Consider the following 15227-nt stretch of genomic DNA (forward strand, 5'->3'; position numbering starts at 1 on the left):
CAGCACAAGCCCGCAGTCTTTACTCAGTCAGAGCTACAGCCCAGCCACGGGCTACAGGGCTCAGCTGAGCAAGTCTGGAGCGTTTTTACAGTTTTTAAAATTCTTCTGTGTAGAAAATAAAGATTTTAACCCCACTAACCGAATAATACAGCTCTCTACAGTTCATCTTTCAGCCCAAGCAGCTAACAGCAGCAGTTTAGAGCAGCCGTCACGGAGTCACTGCTCAGATTACATTATAAACAGGTCAGTTAGCGCGCTGCTAACCTCAGGATGTTTATAACTACGGAGTTTAGAACACACCATGGCTGCAAGGTTAGACTGTTGAAGGCTACTGAAGACTAATTAAAGTCTATTGGAGGTTATTGAAAGGGTTATTGGGGGCAGAAATCAGTAAAGGCTGGTTAGATAAGTGATTCAGGTCCTCGTCCTTTGCTGCGGTGAAACTGCGACTAGCGCTGTCACAGTGATGTTTATTAACGTCATTAAAACAGATTTTGTCAGCTATTGTCTTATAAATATTTACACAGAACTTATATCTCTCCTAACAAGCGTTTATTTTGGTCAGTAACACTCTTCGTAACACAAAAGGCATACCGGTCTTTCGCCTTGAAGCACAGCCGTCCGTCTGCATCAGCTTCTCTTTTTCTGGACATTATGGGATAAACGTTTGTATGTCTCAATTCCACCCGCGAAGTTACGCCTTCCCTCCGGCAGGGGTTCCACATCAATGACTACACTGCCGTGTAGTGGCAGTAAGCCGTAACTTCGCGGGTAATACAATCGACAAGCATTGTGGGAAATGTAGTTTTTGGTCAAAGAACGCTTCTGACCTATTTATTATAGACACTAAGATCTTACAAGCTCTCGCTTGGATGTGGCCACATTTGGCCCGCGGGCCTTGTGTTTGACACATGTGCAGTAGAGGGAATCAAGGATCCTGCAGTCTTACTGCTGCATAGCCTGCTGAGTGTTGCTTTCAGTATGGAAACTACAGCTAGACCGTTTTTTTTTTGTTTTTTTTTAACTCTGAAAAGGATTTTGTTGGCCTTTTGTTGCAAGCTAAGAATATTCTCTACTCCTAAGAATACTCTACTCCTTTAAACTACGACATCTAAATTTTAAAAGACTAAGTAATGCTAATCTAACATCTGGAGCAAACACTGGCAGTGCCCTCGCTCCAACTACAACTACAAACGTGAAGTGGAGGAAAAAATAAAGAAAGTTTTTATATGTAAACAATTGAGAATGTGTTAAGGCTGTAAATGACATAAGTTGACCAAATGATCATTTCCTACTTATGGCAAAGCATATTCAATTTTTAAACCTAAAAATGTCCCAGAATGATAAAATCCTCACTTTTGTTTATTATTAGTTCTAAAGCTAATGCTGAGATTTAATATACGATTTTACTCTGAGCTAGCATCATCGCTTTACTATTTATTCAGCATATCACTGAAAAAAATTGTAAAAATGTATGTTCCTAGTTTATGCTGTTAGTGGTACCATTTATGATTCTGTGTGTAAAAACTTCTTAAAACACAACACTAAGTGTTGAAGAGCTCTGCAGGCATTAACTAATGTAGGTATACAAACATACATAAAAACACAGCATGAAATTCAGTAAACATCATCTCTGGATAAGATTCATTTTTCTGAACCTGTAAAAAGCCATTTTTAAATGAAGTTCTTGTAACAGAGTGAAGATTTTGTGCATGATGAGGTGTTTTTGGCTGTCTGAAAGATTTAAGGTTTGCATTTTTTATGGCAGAGGAACAGATTTGGGATACTTTTCTATCTTTTGTGAATGCACTGATGTAATATAAGTTCACTCTGTAAAGTAAAACTCTTCCCACAGTCTGAGCAGTGATACGGTTTCTCTCCTGTGTGAATGCGCTGGTGTATTTTGAGATTACTCTGTTTAGTAAAACTCTTCCCACAATCGGAGCAGTGATACGGTTTCTCTCCTGTGTGAATGTGCTGGTGCAGTTTGAGAGTACTCTGTTGATTAAAACTCTTCCCACAATCGGAGCAGTAATACGGTTTCTCTCCTGTGTGAATGCGTTGGCGTATTTTGAGATGACTCTGTGTAGTAAAACTCTTCCCACAGTCTGAGCAGTGATACGGTTTTTCTCCTGTGTGAATGCGCTGGTGTTTTTTGAGACTACTCTGTTCAGTAAAACTCTTCCCACAGTCTAAGCAGTGATACGGTTTCTCTCCTGTGTGAATGCGCTGGTGTATTTTGAGATTACTCTGTTTAGTAAAACTCTTCCCACAGTCGAAACAGTAATACGGTTTCTCTCCTGTATGAATGCGCTGGTGTATTTTGAGATGACTCTGTGTAGTAAAACTCTTCCCACAGTCTGAGCAGTGATACGGTTTCTCTCCTGTGTGAATGCGCTGGTGTATTTTGAGATTACTCTGTTTAGTAAAACTCTTCCCACAGTCTGAGCAGTGATATGGTTTCTCTCCTGTGTGAATGCGCTGGTGTATTTTGAGAGTACTCTGTTCAGTAAAACTCTTCCCACAGTCTGAGCAGTAATACGGTTTCTCTCCTGTGTGAATGCGCTGGTGTATTTTGAGAGTACTCTGTTGATTAAAACTCTTCCCACAGTCTGAGCAGTAATACGGTTTCTCTCCTGTGTGAATGCGCTGGTGCAGTTTGAGATGACTCTGTTGATTAAAACTCTTCCCACAGTCTGAACAGTGATACGGTTTCTCTCCTGTGTGAATGCGCTGGTGTAATTTGAGACTACTCTGTTCAGTAAAACTCTTCCCACAGTCTGAGCAGTGATGCGGTTTCTCTCCTGTGTGAATGCGCTGGTGATTTTTGAGATTACTCTGTTGAGTAAAACTCTTCCCACAGTCTGAGCAATGATATGGTTTCTCTCCTGTGTGAATGCGCTGGTGATTTTTGAGATTACTCTGTTGATTAAAACTCTTCCCACAGTCTGAGCAGTGATATGGTTTCTCTCCTGTGTGAATGCGCTGGTGTTTTTTGAGATCACTCTGTTTAGTAAAACTCTTGACAGAGTGCTGATGTTTCTCCATGTTGGGACTTGGCTCCATCTGTCTGTGAAATGTAGCAAACAATTTCTGCGTTTTCAGGAGATTCTTCTGGATGGCTTGTGCTTCACCTCTTTCAGCAGTTTAACACTGTTCTTTATTAAATATCCTGGTTGTTTATTCTGGAAAAACAAAGAAAAAAAATTTTGTGTATTAAAATAAAAGCAGGTCAATTAACCAAAAATAACTACCTACATTAGTTACACTATATGGAGAAAACTACTGGGACATCTTCATACTACAATAAAGGCTTCAGTACTTTTATCCCATTATAAATTCACAGACATTTTAATATGTAGTTGTATCTTGACTGTCAGCAGGCTGCAGCTGCAAAATGTATGTAGCAGAAACACTGCTGCTGTCCTGAGCACTGAATACAGTGTTATACTACTACTTTAGTAGTATCACACTTTACACTATAATCCATACTACTAAAACTTGAAGCTCGGCTGCGCTCCGGTCCACACCTAGAACCTCCCGCTATGAAGCCGAGCGGAGCGCAGCCGAACCGAGTTCCTCGATTAGGCTCGGCCCTGATGCAGAATTTTAGATTTTAGATGCAGAATGAGCACACCTGATGCTTCCACAAGTGATTAAACAGGAGAGATAGTTGAGGGAGGCAGGTCTAATTCAGTGGTTCGGCTTTCAAAGGTCTGATAAACTTCAGCTTGCTCCCAATTGTGCCGGAAAGTGGAGTTGACTAGCAACGGTAATGCATCTAATTTGTTCCACCACCTCAAGCAGTTTCACTACACACAATATCTTCCTTATTCTGGCTGAAGCACTTATGTAGTTTATGTTGTATCTAAGTTATTTATAGTTGATATAGGTTTGTTTATTTGACAGTGATATCGTGTTCCTTTTATATAAATGAAGGCTTTCTGCATTCTTTATCCTGGATGAGGCACTTTTGTTTTGATCTGTTAAATATGTTTACAAAAGGATAAGAAGCTCTGCCTCTGTTGTAATGTAAAGTTATTTATATTGGTAAAATGTAAATAGGTTATTGGTTTGTGTTTGACAGAGATGTCATGTTTTTATATTGCTACATGCAAATAAAGGTGAGCATTAATTCATTCTGACCATTTTTTAATTTCTAAAGTATTATACAGTTTTTTATGAGAGGAGGCTTTAAAGACAGTAATAGGTACAGATTTCCATTGCAGGGATTCCTAACAGTTTTTCTGAGGCCTTCCAAATATTTATATCGATATCGAAATTATATTGTATCGACCGAAATTAAGGAATGTATCGTGATATAAATTTTGGCCATATCGTCCAGCACTAGCTGTAAATATGTCATACTGCTCTAACAAAGTGTATCTCATTTTATCTTATAAATATCTTTGTAATTTTCTGACTTGCAGTATATCTCTACCCCTCACCTTTTATAATCAATATTTAGTTTTTCAATACAATAATTTCAGTGACCGGAAGCAGAAAAAGCCTGTATTAAATGTATATGCTTGATGAAGAGTCTCGACCTACCCCTTCCTGTTTTTATGTTCTAGAAATTAGATAATATTACTTTTTTTATTCAGGTGTAGGACCATTTATGGGATAATTTATCTGCATACAATCACAGCTCCAGAAATGACATTAATCTGTTTTAATAAGGCAGTATGCCATAAAATATCGTAAGAAATAATGTTGCCAATATTTTTGAATATCATGAACTATATTACCCTGAAATATGGAGCCATATCACCCACCCCTAATTATCACATTCAGGGTAGTACTTTCTTGCTGTTTTAAGCAAAAGAAAAATTCACACTGTTTTCATTTCCTATTATATATCTTCTAGAGACATTTTATATATGTTTATGTCCAGTATAATTTATTTTACTTTAATCCTGCATATATGGAGTGCATTATTACCCAGCAAAAAGCTACACATCGGCCCTTCGTGGGCTAAGTGCGGGCACTGTGGGCAGGGGCTAGCCCATTAAAATTCCAAACAGGCCCAACATGGGTTTTCTGTGGGCAGCCTGTTCATTGGCTGGCCCACTCAAATCCTATAAAAGGCCGCTGTGGGCTAGCCTAAACTGGTCCAGTGCATTAATGCCCCTGTAGGCCCAGTGTGGGAATTATTTGGACAGCCAACACTTTGATGCACCCACACAAATCCCAGGCAGGCCCACTGTGGGTCAGCCCACATTCAGCCTGCACCATTTCACACCCTGAAGGGCCAGTGTGGGATATATGTGGGCAAAGCACAGTTTAGCATGCCCACACAATTCCCATGCAGAGCCAGTGTGGGTCAGCCCAAATTCAGCCTGCACCATTTACACACTGTAGGCATTGTGGGTTATATGTGGGCAGCATGCACACATATGTGAGCATGCCCACACAAATCCTATGCTAGGTTACTCTGGGTCAGCCCAAATTTACCATACAATATTTTACAATCTGAAAGTTTGTGTCATAACAAGTTCATATGAAGGGTATCTGAATATTTTTTATTGTTTTTGTCTGTGAGAGCTAGGTAGATTAGCTAGCTTAGTGGATAGGAGCAACACTGTGTGAAATGTAGTATCAGCTCTGAAAGATTTTCTAAACCAAAAGTGGAGAAAAATCAAGGTACCACAGCAGAGTTGTGCAGAGACCTTTGGAGGGGCACAGACACACACACACATAGTAACATCTCATATTTTTCAAGACATATACTGTATAGCTATACATTTTTATTTATAAAAATATTTTTATTTAATATTTTGGATAGCTACGAATTTGCTCCATGGTGCTGATTCATAATCTCACCTTTATTATTGGTAGTGCTGATAATAAATAAATAAAAATATTAAATTATAAATGTTTTTGTGCTTGACTATACACTTTGTGTAAGCCAGCAAGGTTATAAAAGTTACATATTTTTTTATTTTTGCATGTGATATTTAATTGTGAGGATCATGTAACCAACGAATCCACCCCCCTCCCCTCCCCCCTCCCTGCACGTGCCTTTACCACAGAGCAACGATCAAGCTTAAAGGCAAAGCCAGTGAGTGACTTTGGTCTGTCAAAGTGACTGAAAGGTAAGTTATAATTTCTGTTCTACTGTCTGCTTTTCTATTTTTTGCTAAGATACGCTAATGTGGTGCTAATGCAGTTACCACTCTCAGGTTATTGTAGCATTATAAGGGTAGCTATGTTGAAGTTAGCATTGTGCTAAAAAAAAGTTAGCATTGTCCTAAGTTAGAATGAGAATTTACCTCACATTTAAATAACACGAGGGGCTCCCAAGTTGGCAGCTTATCTCGGCTCTTGGAGAAAGACTGCTGTTAAGTAAGTTAACTTTATATCCAAGTATGTCAACAATAACCAGCTAAGGGAACAATGGCTTGCTAAGGGAAATATTAAGGGAAATGGAAAATGGAAAGATATCCACTTAAGCTAAGGGAAAGATATCCAGCTAAGCTAAGGGAAAGATATCCAGTTAAGCTAAGGGAAAGATAGCCAGTTAAGCTAACGGAAATATAGCCAGTTAAGCTAATGGAAAGCTAGCCAGTTAAGCTAAGGGAAAGATATCCAGCTAAGCTAAGGGAAAGATAGCCAGTTAAGCTAAGGGAAAGATATTCAGTTAAGCTAAGGGAAAGACAGCCAGTTAAGCTAAGGGAAAGATATTCAGTTAAGCTAAGGGAAAGACAGCCAGTTAAGCTAAGGGAAAGATAGCCAGTTAAGCTAAGGGAAAGATATAATTTTAAAAAGTTTTGGTATTTTTGTGAACCTGATATCCTGATATCGGCCACCTCACATGTTTATAGAATGTAACTACCAGTCACACACAGTGACTGTAAAGGCTATTTATGTTTCACCATGAATAGCCTGAAGAAATTCAAATTCAAATAACTATCACTATATAAGAATCACTGTAATCAAATACAGTCTGCAAATTTCTCTAAAATTAAGCATTGTACATGAAAAGACACTAACAGATGTAGTATTTACCTGACTGCATTCTCATATCTCTATATTATCATTTTAAGAGGCCGTGAGAAGATCAATCATGCCACCACCAAAGGATGCAGAGATCGAGCAGGTTGCAAAGGTTTGGCTTTGGAATGCACGGGACCGTTCAGGTGGACGGAAGCATCGTCTCATGCAGTCTCTTCAAAAAAATAGTGAATTTATGATCTATGCTATATTAATGCATAAACAATATTCCTTTTTGATATTATGATTAACTATATCTGTTCTATTTATGTAAATTACATCTATTTTCTCCTTCATTATTATTGCTGTGAGATAAAAACCTTAATGCAAAAACTAATGTTATATTCAATTAGAATTTTTTTTTTACTGGTTTGATTGGGATGACATTTTGGTTCCAAGTCTACAAGCAAGAGGAATAAAATTAATAATAGAGATCAGGGGTGGGTTTCCTGAAAGCTTCGTAACGCTAAGAACTTCGTTAACTCGTACTTAAGATTGATCGTTAATTAAAGAGTGTTTCCCAAACCCGTGCGTAACTAAAGTACTACGTAAACTCGCTCACAGATTAACGAGTGCCCTCACCCAGTCGTTATTCTTAAGAGCTTCTTTAGGGGATCTCTACTTGCAGTTCAGCACCTTAAACACCAGGGACCGCCAATTTTGAGGGAGAAAAATTATAATTTCCCTGGTTAAAGCAATTATATTATGTTACTATTAATTATAATCAATTATATTATATATATAATTATTATTATAATAATTAATATTATTATATTATATTATATTATTTCCCGTGTCTGCGGGTGCTCCGGTTTCCTCCCACAGTCCAAAGTTCAGGCTAATTGGATGTCGGATAAAAATTGCCCCTTAGGTGTGAGTGTGTGAGTGGATGTGCCTGTGTGTCTGTCTGCCCTGCGATGGATTGGCGGCCTGTCCAGGGTGTATACTGCCTTCCCCCCGATGCCGGCTGGTGTAGACTCCAGCCACCAACCCCCCCCCCCCCCCCCCCCCCCCCCCCCCCGACCCATAACGGAAAAAGCGGTTGACGATGAGTGAGTAAGTGAGTGAATGAGTTATATTATATTATATTATATTATATTATAATGCCAACTTTCTCTGTGTAGTCTAACTGGGCATACTGGAATTGACCAATCAAACCCATAAATTATTAAAAATCCAGATTCCTGCAGATGATGCTCACGGTCTAAGCAAAGCTGCAAAGTCAGCAAGTCCGTGGATTCTGTAATCAGGCTGTTATGTGGCATACACACACTTATATACACTTCCCACCAGCCCGGGAATTACAGCACAATACAATATATTTCCATTCTATTGGGAAAATCCCTGGTACTGTAGGTCCGGTGCAGGGGACGCCTGCAGTGTCTTTACTCACACCTACACGTATTGTAAAGGGTATCGGTGAATGTGCAGGTAATATTTAATATTATTCTTTATTTAGGTGCTTCTAATCAACATTGTGTCCGTTCATCTGGGCAAACTCTGGGGTGTGTCAGCTCACAAATATATAAATACCAGTCAAAAGTTGACGCGTCTCTCTTTTTTTTTTTTTTTTTTTTTACATTGTCGATTAATATTAAAACTATGAAAACAATTTATTGACGCATATGGTATTATCTAGTTAACAAAGAGGTGCATGGCCTTCAAAATCCCCTGACCTAAACCCAACTGAGATGTTGATTTAGGATGAGCTGGAGCTTTACTGTGTTTGTGTGTGCGTATATATATATATATATATATATATATATATATATATATATATATATATATATATATATATATATATATATATATACACTGCTCAAAAAAATAAAGGGAACACTCAAATAACACAATAAGACTCCAAGTAAATCAAACTTCTGTGAAATTAAATTGTCCACTTAGGAAGCAACACTGATTGACAATCAATTTCACCTGCTGTTGTGCAAATGGAATAGACAACAGGTGGAAATTATTGGCAATTAGCAAGACACACTTAATAAAGGAGTGGTTCTGCAGGTGGGGACCACAGACCACTTCTCAGAACCTATGCTGTCTGGCTGATGTTTTGGTCAGTTTTGAATGTTGGTGGTGCTTTCACACTCGTGGTAGCATGAGACGGACTCTACAACCCACACAAGTGGCTCAGGTAGTGAAGCTCATCCAGGATGGCACATCAATGCGAGCTGTGGCAAGAAGGTTTGCTGTGTCTGTCAGCGTAGTGTCCAGAGGCTGGAGGCGCTACCAGGGGACAGGCCAGTACACCAGGAGACGTGGAGGAGGCCGTAGGAGGGCAACAACCCAGCAGCAGGACCGCTACCTCCGCCTTTGTGCAAGAAGGAACAGGAGGAGCACTGCCAGAGCCCTGCAAAATGACCTCCAGCAGGCCACAAATGTGCATGTGTCTGCACAAACGGTTAGAAACCGACTCCATGAGGATGGTATGAGGGCCCGACGTCCACAGATGGGGGTTGTGCTCACAGCCCAACACCGTGCAGGACGCTTGGCATTTGCCAGAGAACACCAGGATTGGCAAATTTGCCACTGGCGCCTTGTGCTCCTCACAGATGAAAGCAGGTTCACACTGAGCACATGACAGACGTGACAGAGTCTGGAGACGCCGTGGAGAGCGGTCTGCTGCCTGCAACATCCTTCAGCATGACCGGTTTGGCAGTGGGTCAGTAATGGTGTGGGGTGGCATTTCTTTGGAGGGCCGCACAGCCCTCCATGTGCTCACCAGAGGTAGCCTGACTGCCATTAGGTACCGAGATGAGATCCTCAGACCTTTAAGGACATTACATTAAAGTTGGATCAGCCTGTAGTGTGTTTTTTCACTTTAATTTTGTGTGTGGCTCCAAATCCAGGCCTCCATTGGTTAATAAATTTCATTTCCATTGATGATTTTTGTGTGATTTTGTTGTCAGCACATTCAACTTTGTACAGAACAAAGTATTCAATTAGAATATTTCATTCATTTAGATCTAGGATGTGTTATTTGAGTGTTCCCTTTATTTTTTTGAGCAGTGTATATATATATTTACACACCGGAACATACGTATATGTATTATTATGTTATTTTTATACTATTAATAATAATAATAATAATAATAAATTAATATTATTATCAATATTACTATTAATAATATTTGTACAATATCTATTAATATAATATATTAACAATAATAGTTTTAAGTTTAATGTTTATTAAACATTTATATATAAACATATGACTTATTTATTTAGTCATATGTATCTGTAGGAGTATTTTATTAATGCCAAAGTACATCCTTTTGTTTATTTAAATTTCAAAATATGTATAATATTGATGATTATAACACTTTTTTACATTTTTAGGGTGTAATACTGAATAAATACTGCATAATAATCGATATGTGTGGATCGATTGAGTGCGCTGTTTCGGGGGAGGATTCAACAAAGACGTTCTTTAACCTCCTTCGTTAATTTTCACGTTGCGAAGCTCTTTGGGAAACACTCGCAAAACTGGCTCGTTCTTTACTCACGTCATTCGTTAGTTCGTTCGTTATTCGCTAAGGTTGATCGTTTTTGGGAAACCCACCCCAGAGGCTTTGTTCCAGTAGCAATAATAGTATCAGTTTATTATTCATCTACTACATCAGTCTAGTGCATTCAAGTATTTATTCAAGAATATGATTTGCTGTTTTTATTGATGTGTATATATATATTATATATATTATTATTATTTATTTATTTATCTTTTTTTTAAGTTGTATAATTCTTTGTTATTTTGTATTATGTTTGATATTTATATCATACCGTTTATTATAAATACTGTTTTTGCAAATGGAGATATTTATGCAGTACATGTTTATCTACATGCTAAAATATAAATTTGGGATTTACTTTACTTAAATATTGTTGTGTGTTGTTTATATTTCATACATGATACTTTGTAATAAATTAATTAATTTACTATACACTTTAAATTGTGTTATTTATATAATTGTTTTACAGCCAGTTGCAAAAAATGTCAAAGTGCCAATAGCACAGCTTTAAATTTTCTCTGTTCTCTGTTCAATATTGCACAGTTCTAAAAATTTGGGGCCACAATTGGTTTTCCACTGAGGGCATGAGTCAGTGTGTGTGTGTGTGTGTGTGTGTGTGTGTGTTAGAGCTCTGCAAATCTCTGTTGGCCCAATGGGCCAATGCTTTGGTGTTGATTTTGCATACAGGAGTATATCTTCGCTTGCCAAATGTGGGCTGCCTGAAAAGGGCCCACGCCGTGGGGCCGACGCTATACTGGTGAGCAAATCTCCATTGGCCCAATGTGGGCTGCCTGAAATGGGCCGACGCCATGGTGCTGGTGCCGTCCCGATGAGCAAATCTCCGTTGGCCCTAAGTGGGCTGCCCATATGGGGCCGATGATGTGGGGCTGATACCGCACCGATGTGCAAATACCCATTGGTCCGATTTGGGCTGCCCGTATGGGGCCGATGGCGTGGGGCCGATACCGCACAACGTGCAAGTCCCCAATGGCCCGATGTGGGCTGCCCATATGGGGCCGATGGCGTGGGGCCGATACCGCACCGATGTGCAAATCCCCAATGGCCCGATGTGGGCTGCCCATATGTGTGTCCGAAAAATACGGTATTGCCTTTGCCTCTGATATTGGATTGCTTGTGTATTACCTGGACTGTGTTTTCACTACTGCCTCTTGGATTACCTCTGACATTGGATCTCTCGTGTATGAACTCTGGACTGTTTCTCGTTTATGGTATGGTTTTGTCTTCATTGCTCTGGTTATTGGTGATTACCCATTTTTCTGTATTGACTACGTCTTACATCTGTTTATTTTATAATAAACACGTTTTTATCAGTATCTGCACTAGGGCTGGCCCGAATAGCGTTTTTTGAGCTCCGGATATTCGGCACTGATTCGAAGCGAATATTCGAATATCGTTTTTAAAAAAAGAGGTTAAAAAAAAAATTAAAAAGCAAATCACGGCCCCTTTAATCCACTGAAAAATGTTCAATTTGCTCTGACCGACGAGACATATTCACCCCGGATTTTTGGTGTTTTTATCCCGGATTTTTGTGTTTTCACCCCATATTTTTTCTGTGTTTTTAGCCCAGATTTCTTTCTGTTTTCATCCCGGAATTTCTGCTGCCCCACACCGCGGCTTATCCGCTGCGTAAGCAGGCTAGGAGGCTGCTGCACGGTTTCTCCGCTGCGCAAGCCAGCCCAGTAAATTGCTGTTTGTGTTTTCACACTTAGGCTATTTGCTTAAAAAAACAAACAAAAAAAAAAAAACGTTTGTTCAGGAAGTATTTTATATTCTTAAACATTGTTAATTATATTAGAGGACAGTTGTTGTAAACTGTACTTGGTCTATTTCGGTTAAAGGATTGTGCAGGGCTTATTACTGATTTTGTATTTTTGCACTTGGGCTATAAGCTCAATATTAAATATTTCGTTTGTTTAGAAATTATTTTATATTTTTAAACCATGTTAAATTATATTAGAGTAGAGGAAAGTCATTGTTAATGACGTTATTGTACTTGGTCTATTTCGGTTTAAGGATTGTGCAGGGCATAGCCGTATTACTGATTTTGTATTTTTGCACTTGGGCTATAAGCTCAATATTAAATATTTCGTTTGCTTAGAAATTATTTTATATTTTTAAACCATTTTAAATTATATTAGATAAGAGGAAATTCGTTCAGACATCATTTTTGTAGGCCAGGCTTTTGTAACCGATTTAGCCCCTACTGTTGCCACATTACCCCTTACGTTTTATTATATAAATCAGTTTCGAAGAGCCTTCATTTTTTTTTTATCATGTATAATAGAGGTCTGCGCGAGACTGATTTTTAAACCCACTCTTCCACGCTCCCGCGTTTCTGTCTCGTTACCGCTCCGCAAAAAAAATTGCTTCTTTTAATCCCGCGCCCGCCCGCCACATACACATTTCTGCCGCTCCCGCCCCACGTTCCTAATATAAATTAAATAAACTACATTTAATGCTTCAAATTTACTTATATATTTATTAAAACAGCAGCGCTGAATAGTGCGGTCCCGTTCCTTACCCCAGTCCAAACACCATCGGTGTGTGCGTGTCGGTCCATCCTGCGCGTTGAGAGTTTTCTTTAGGTTTTTTTTTTTTTTTACAATTATTACAGTTTTCTTAACTATTTATTAATTTGCTCCCGCATCGTCTGGATTAAACTCCCGCTCCAGCCAATAACAGTTCAGTTCTGTCCCGCGCGCAAGATATTCTGACGGGACCCGCAAGAACAGAAGTGGTTAGAGTGAGGTGGAACTCTGGAAAGGAGAAAAAAAACGAATATCCGAATACCAAAATTAAAAACCGAATACCTACTCAACGAACGAATATCCGAATACCCGAATATTCGGGTCCAGCCCTAATCTGCACGTGTCTGCATTCTGTGCTCACCATGACACTGATAAAATGTACCATGCAGAATTTCAGGTCCAGCAAAACCAGGCGCAGACAGCTGTTATTTATAATAATGTGCTGTGTATTTTAAGAAAAAAAAAAAAAATTTGTTAGCTTGAGAAATACTACAACTGGTCAAAGACCACCCCCCATAAGATGGGTATAACCCAAATAGCTTTGCTATAATGCTAAACTAATAAAATTTCTAAAATGTCTTATACACCTGTTAATACTAAATTGACAGTGTAAAACGCACAGTTTATAAATCAACTGCTCCAGAACAAAGACAATTATTAATAATTATCAATTGTTATTAATTACAAATTATTTTCTGGTTGATCTTTGTATTTTGTTTGTAATTTATCTCCCAGTCTATCTAGATTACAGAAATGTGAAATGTGAAGTAGTTTACAGACTTGGTATATGTAAAAATAAATAAAAACACCACAGGCTTATACATTAAACAGATTTTTTTCGAATTATAATTAGTTTAAACATCTATCAGTCTATCTAGAATTCAGAAAACGGAAGTTAAGCTTGATCAGCGATCTCACAGCGCCGATTTTTTGTTTTTGTTTTTAGCAACATACAAAACACAACAATATACAATAGTAGCAAACTCTTGTAGAGGATAATAGCTACATACAGACTAGAGGAGCAACGTAATAAAATGATAATCTTAGACAAAAGCTTACTAGAGATCTGGTGTGAGATGATACTAGCAGTTTTCCATTTTCTTAATTTACTTAATGAAGAATAATATGACTTAAATTCATTCATGAAACTGGGGAAAGAGGGCTTATTTCCCTTTCAGTTACTGCAGTGAATGTGGTATTTTGCTGGCATCAGAGAAAGCTGAACTTAAGTTTTTCATATAAAACAAAATGTCCTCTACCTCAAAAGGAATATTAAGTTTGATATTAATCCAATTTCTGATGTCCATCCAAAAAGTGTGTGAATATTGACATGAAAAAAACAAATGCTCCAGAGATTCATTTACTGACTTACAAAAAGTACATAATTCAACATCAAATTTGAATATTTTTTCAAGAAACAGGGCTACAGGATAAATCATATTTATAATTTTGAAATGAGTCTCCTTCACTTTAGGAGATATGGGCCAGTTTACAAATTTGGAATAATCAAAAGTCATATTTATATTCTTAGTATTAGGAAGTTTCTTGAAAGAAGCTCCATTATATTCATAGTAAATCTTCTGTTTCAAATCATCATTGATAGTCTTATTATTACACTTGGAGTCTACTAAATTACAGTCGTTCACTTTTAATGTGGGCATCGAAACAGTCACCTTTGAATATAAAATGACTTGTTTGATTAACTGAATCAATGCTAAAGGAATCGCTTTGCACACCTTCTTAAAATCTTTAAAACTCCAAAGATTATATTGACGTATATTTGAGCATATGACATATGACATATTTGCAAGCAGGGTTATTTACCATTAAGCAGGGTTATTCACTATTATTCTATATATTTTCCACACAGAATGGCCTCTGGACCACAGGGAACAGATGGAGTTAGGCTCTAACTTAAACACATTAGAAAGGGGAACACTTCTTTCCCCTCCCATACATTAAGTCAGACTAACTTATGTATGTGCGCTATAGGAGCGTACGTTAAGTGTTTCCAGATGTGAGGTGTTTTCAAACATAAAAGGCTGGACTTCAGCAATTCAAGCCAGAGAGCTACAGATCAGATTTGAGAAAACAACTCTCTCCAAGCAAACCTGGGTGCTTGTTGATGATGCTGTTCTTCGTACTAATTATTATTTTTTCTGTA

At 38.2% G+C, this 15227-nt stretch overlaps 4 protein-coding genes across 6 annotated transcripts in view; 1 reads left to right on the forward strand and 3 right to left on the reverse strand.

Moving 5' to 3' along the window:
• Nucleotides 1-15227, reverse strand: part of LOC111197605 (zinc finger protein 239-like) — a 270756-nt gene that overhangs the window by 196093 nt on the left and 59436 nt on the right. The gene's annotated exons all lie outside the window — the stretch shown is intronic.
• LOC111189489 (NACHT, LRR and PYD domains-containing protein 12-like) overlaps nucleotides 1-15227 on the forward strand; it is a 382248-nt gene that overhangs the window by 177133 nt on the left and 189888 nt on the right. The window lies entirely within an intron of this gene.
• Nucleotides 921-15227, reverse strand: part of LOC125801287 (zinc finger protein 239-like) — a 262488-nt gene continuing 248181 nt past the window's right edge. Inside the window, exon 2 of the transcript XR_007438660.1 lies at nucleotides 921-1024. The gene's annotated coding sequence lies outside the window, so the exon portion shown is untranslated. The remainder of the gene's footprint in view (nucleotides 1025-15227) is intronic.
• LOC111197128 (zinc finger protein 665-like) overlaps nucleotides 921-15227 on the reverse strand; it is a 172004-nt gene continuing 157697 nt past the window's right edge. For both annotated transcript variants that reach the window (XM_049477175.1, XM_049477174.1), the window contains exon 2: nucleotides 921-3185. In XM_049477175.1, coding sequence (XP_049333132.1) covers nucleotides 1792-3066 — 1275 coding nt within the window. In that variant the 5' untranslated portion in view covers nucleotides 3067-3185 and the 3' untranslated portion in view covers nucleotides 921-1791. The remainder of the gene's footprint in view (nucleotides 3186-15227) is intronic.

Source organism: Astyanax mexicanus, chromosome 4 (genome assembly GCF_023375975.1).
Source record: "Astyanax mexicanus isolate ESR-SI-001 chromosome 4, AstMex3_surface, whole genome shotgun sequence".
NCBI classification, from domain to species: Eukaryota; Metazoa; Chordata; class Actinopteri; order Characiformes; family Acestrorhamphidae; genus Astyanax; species Astyanax mexicanus.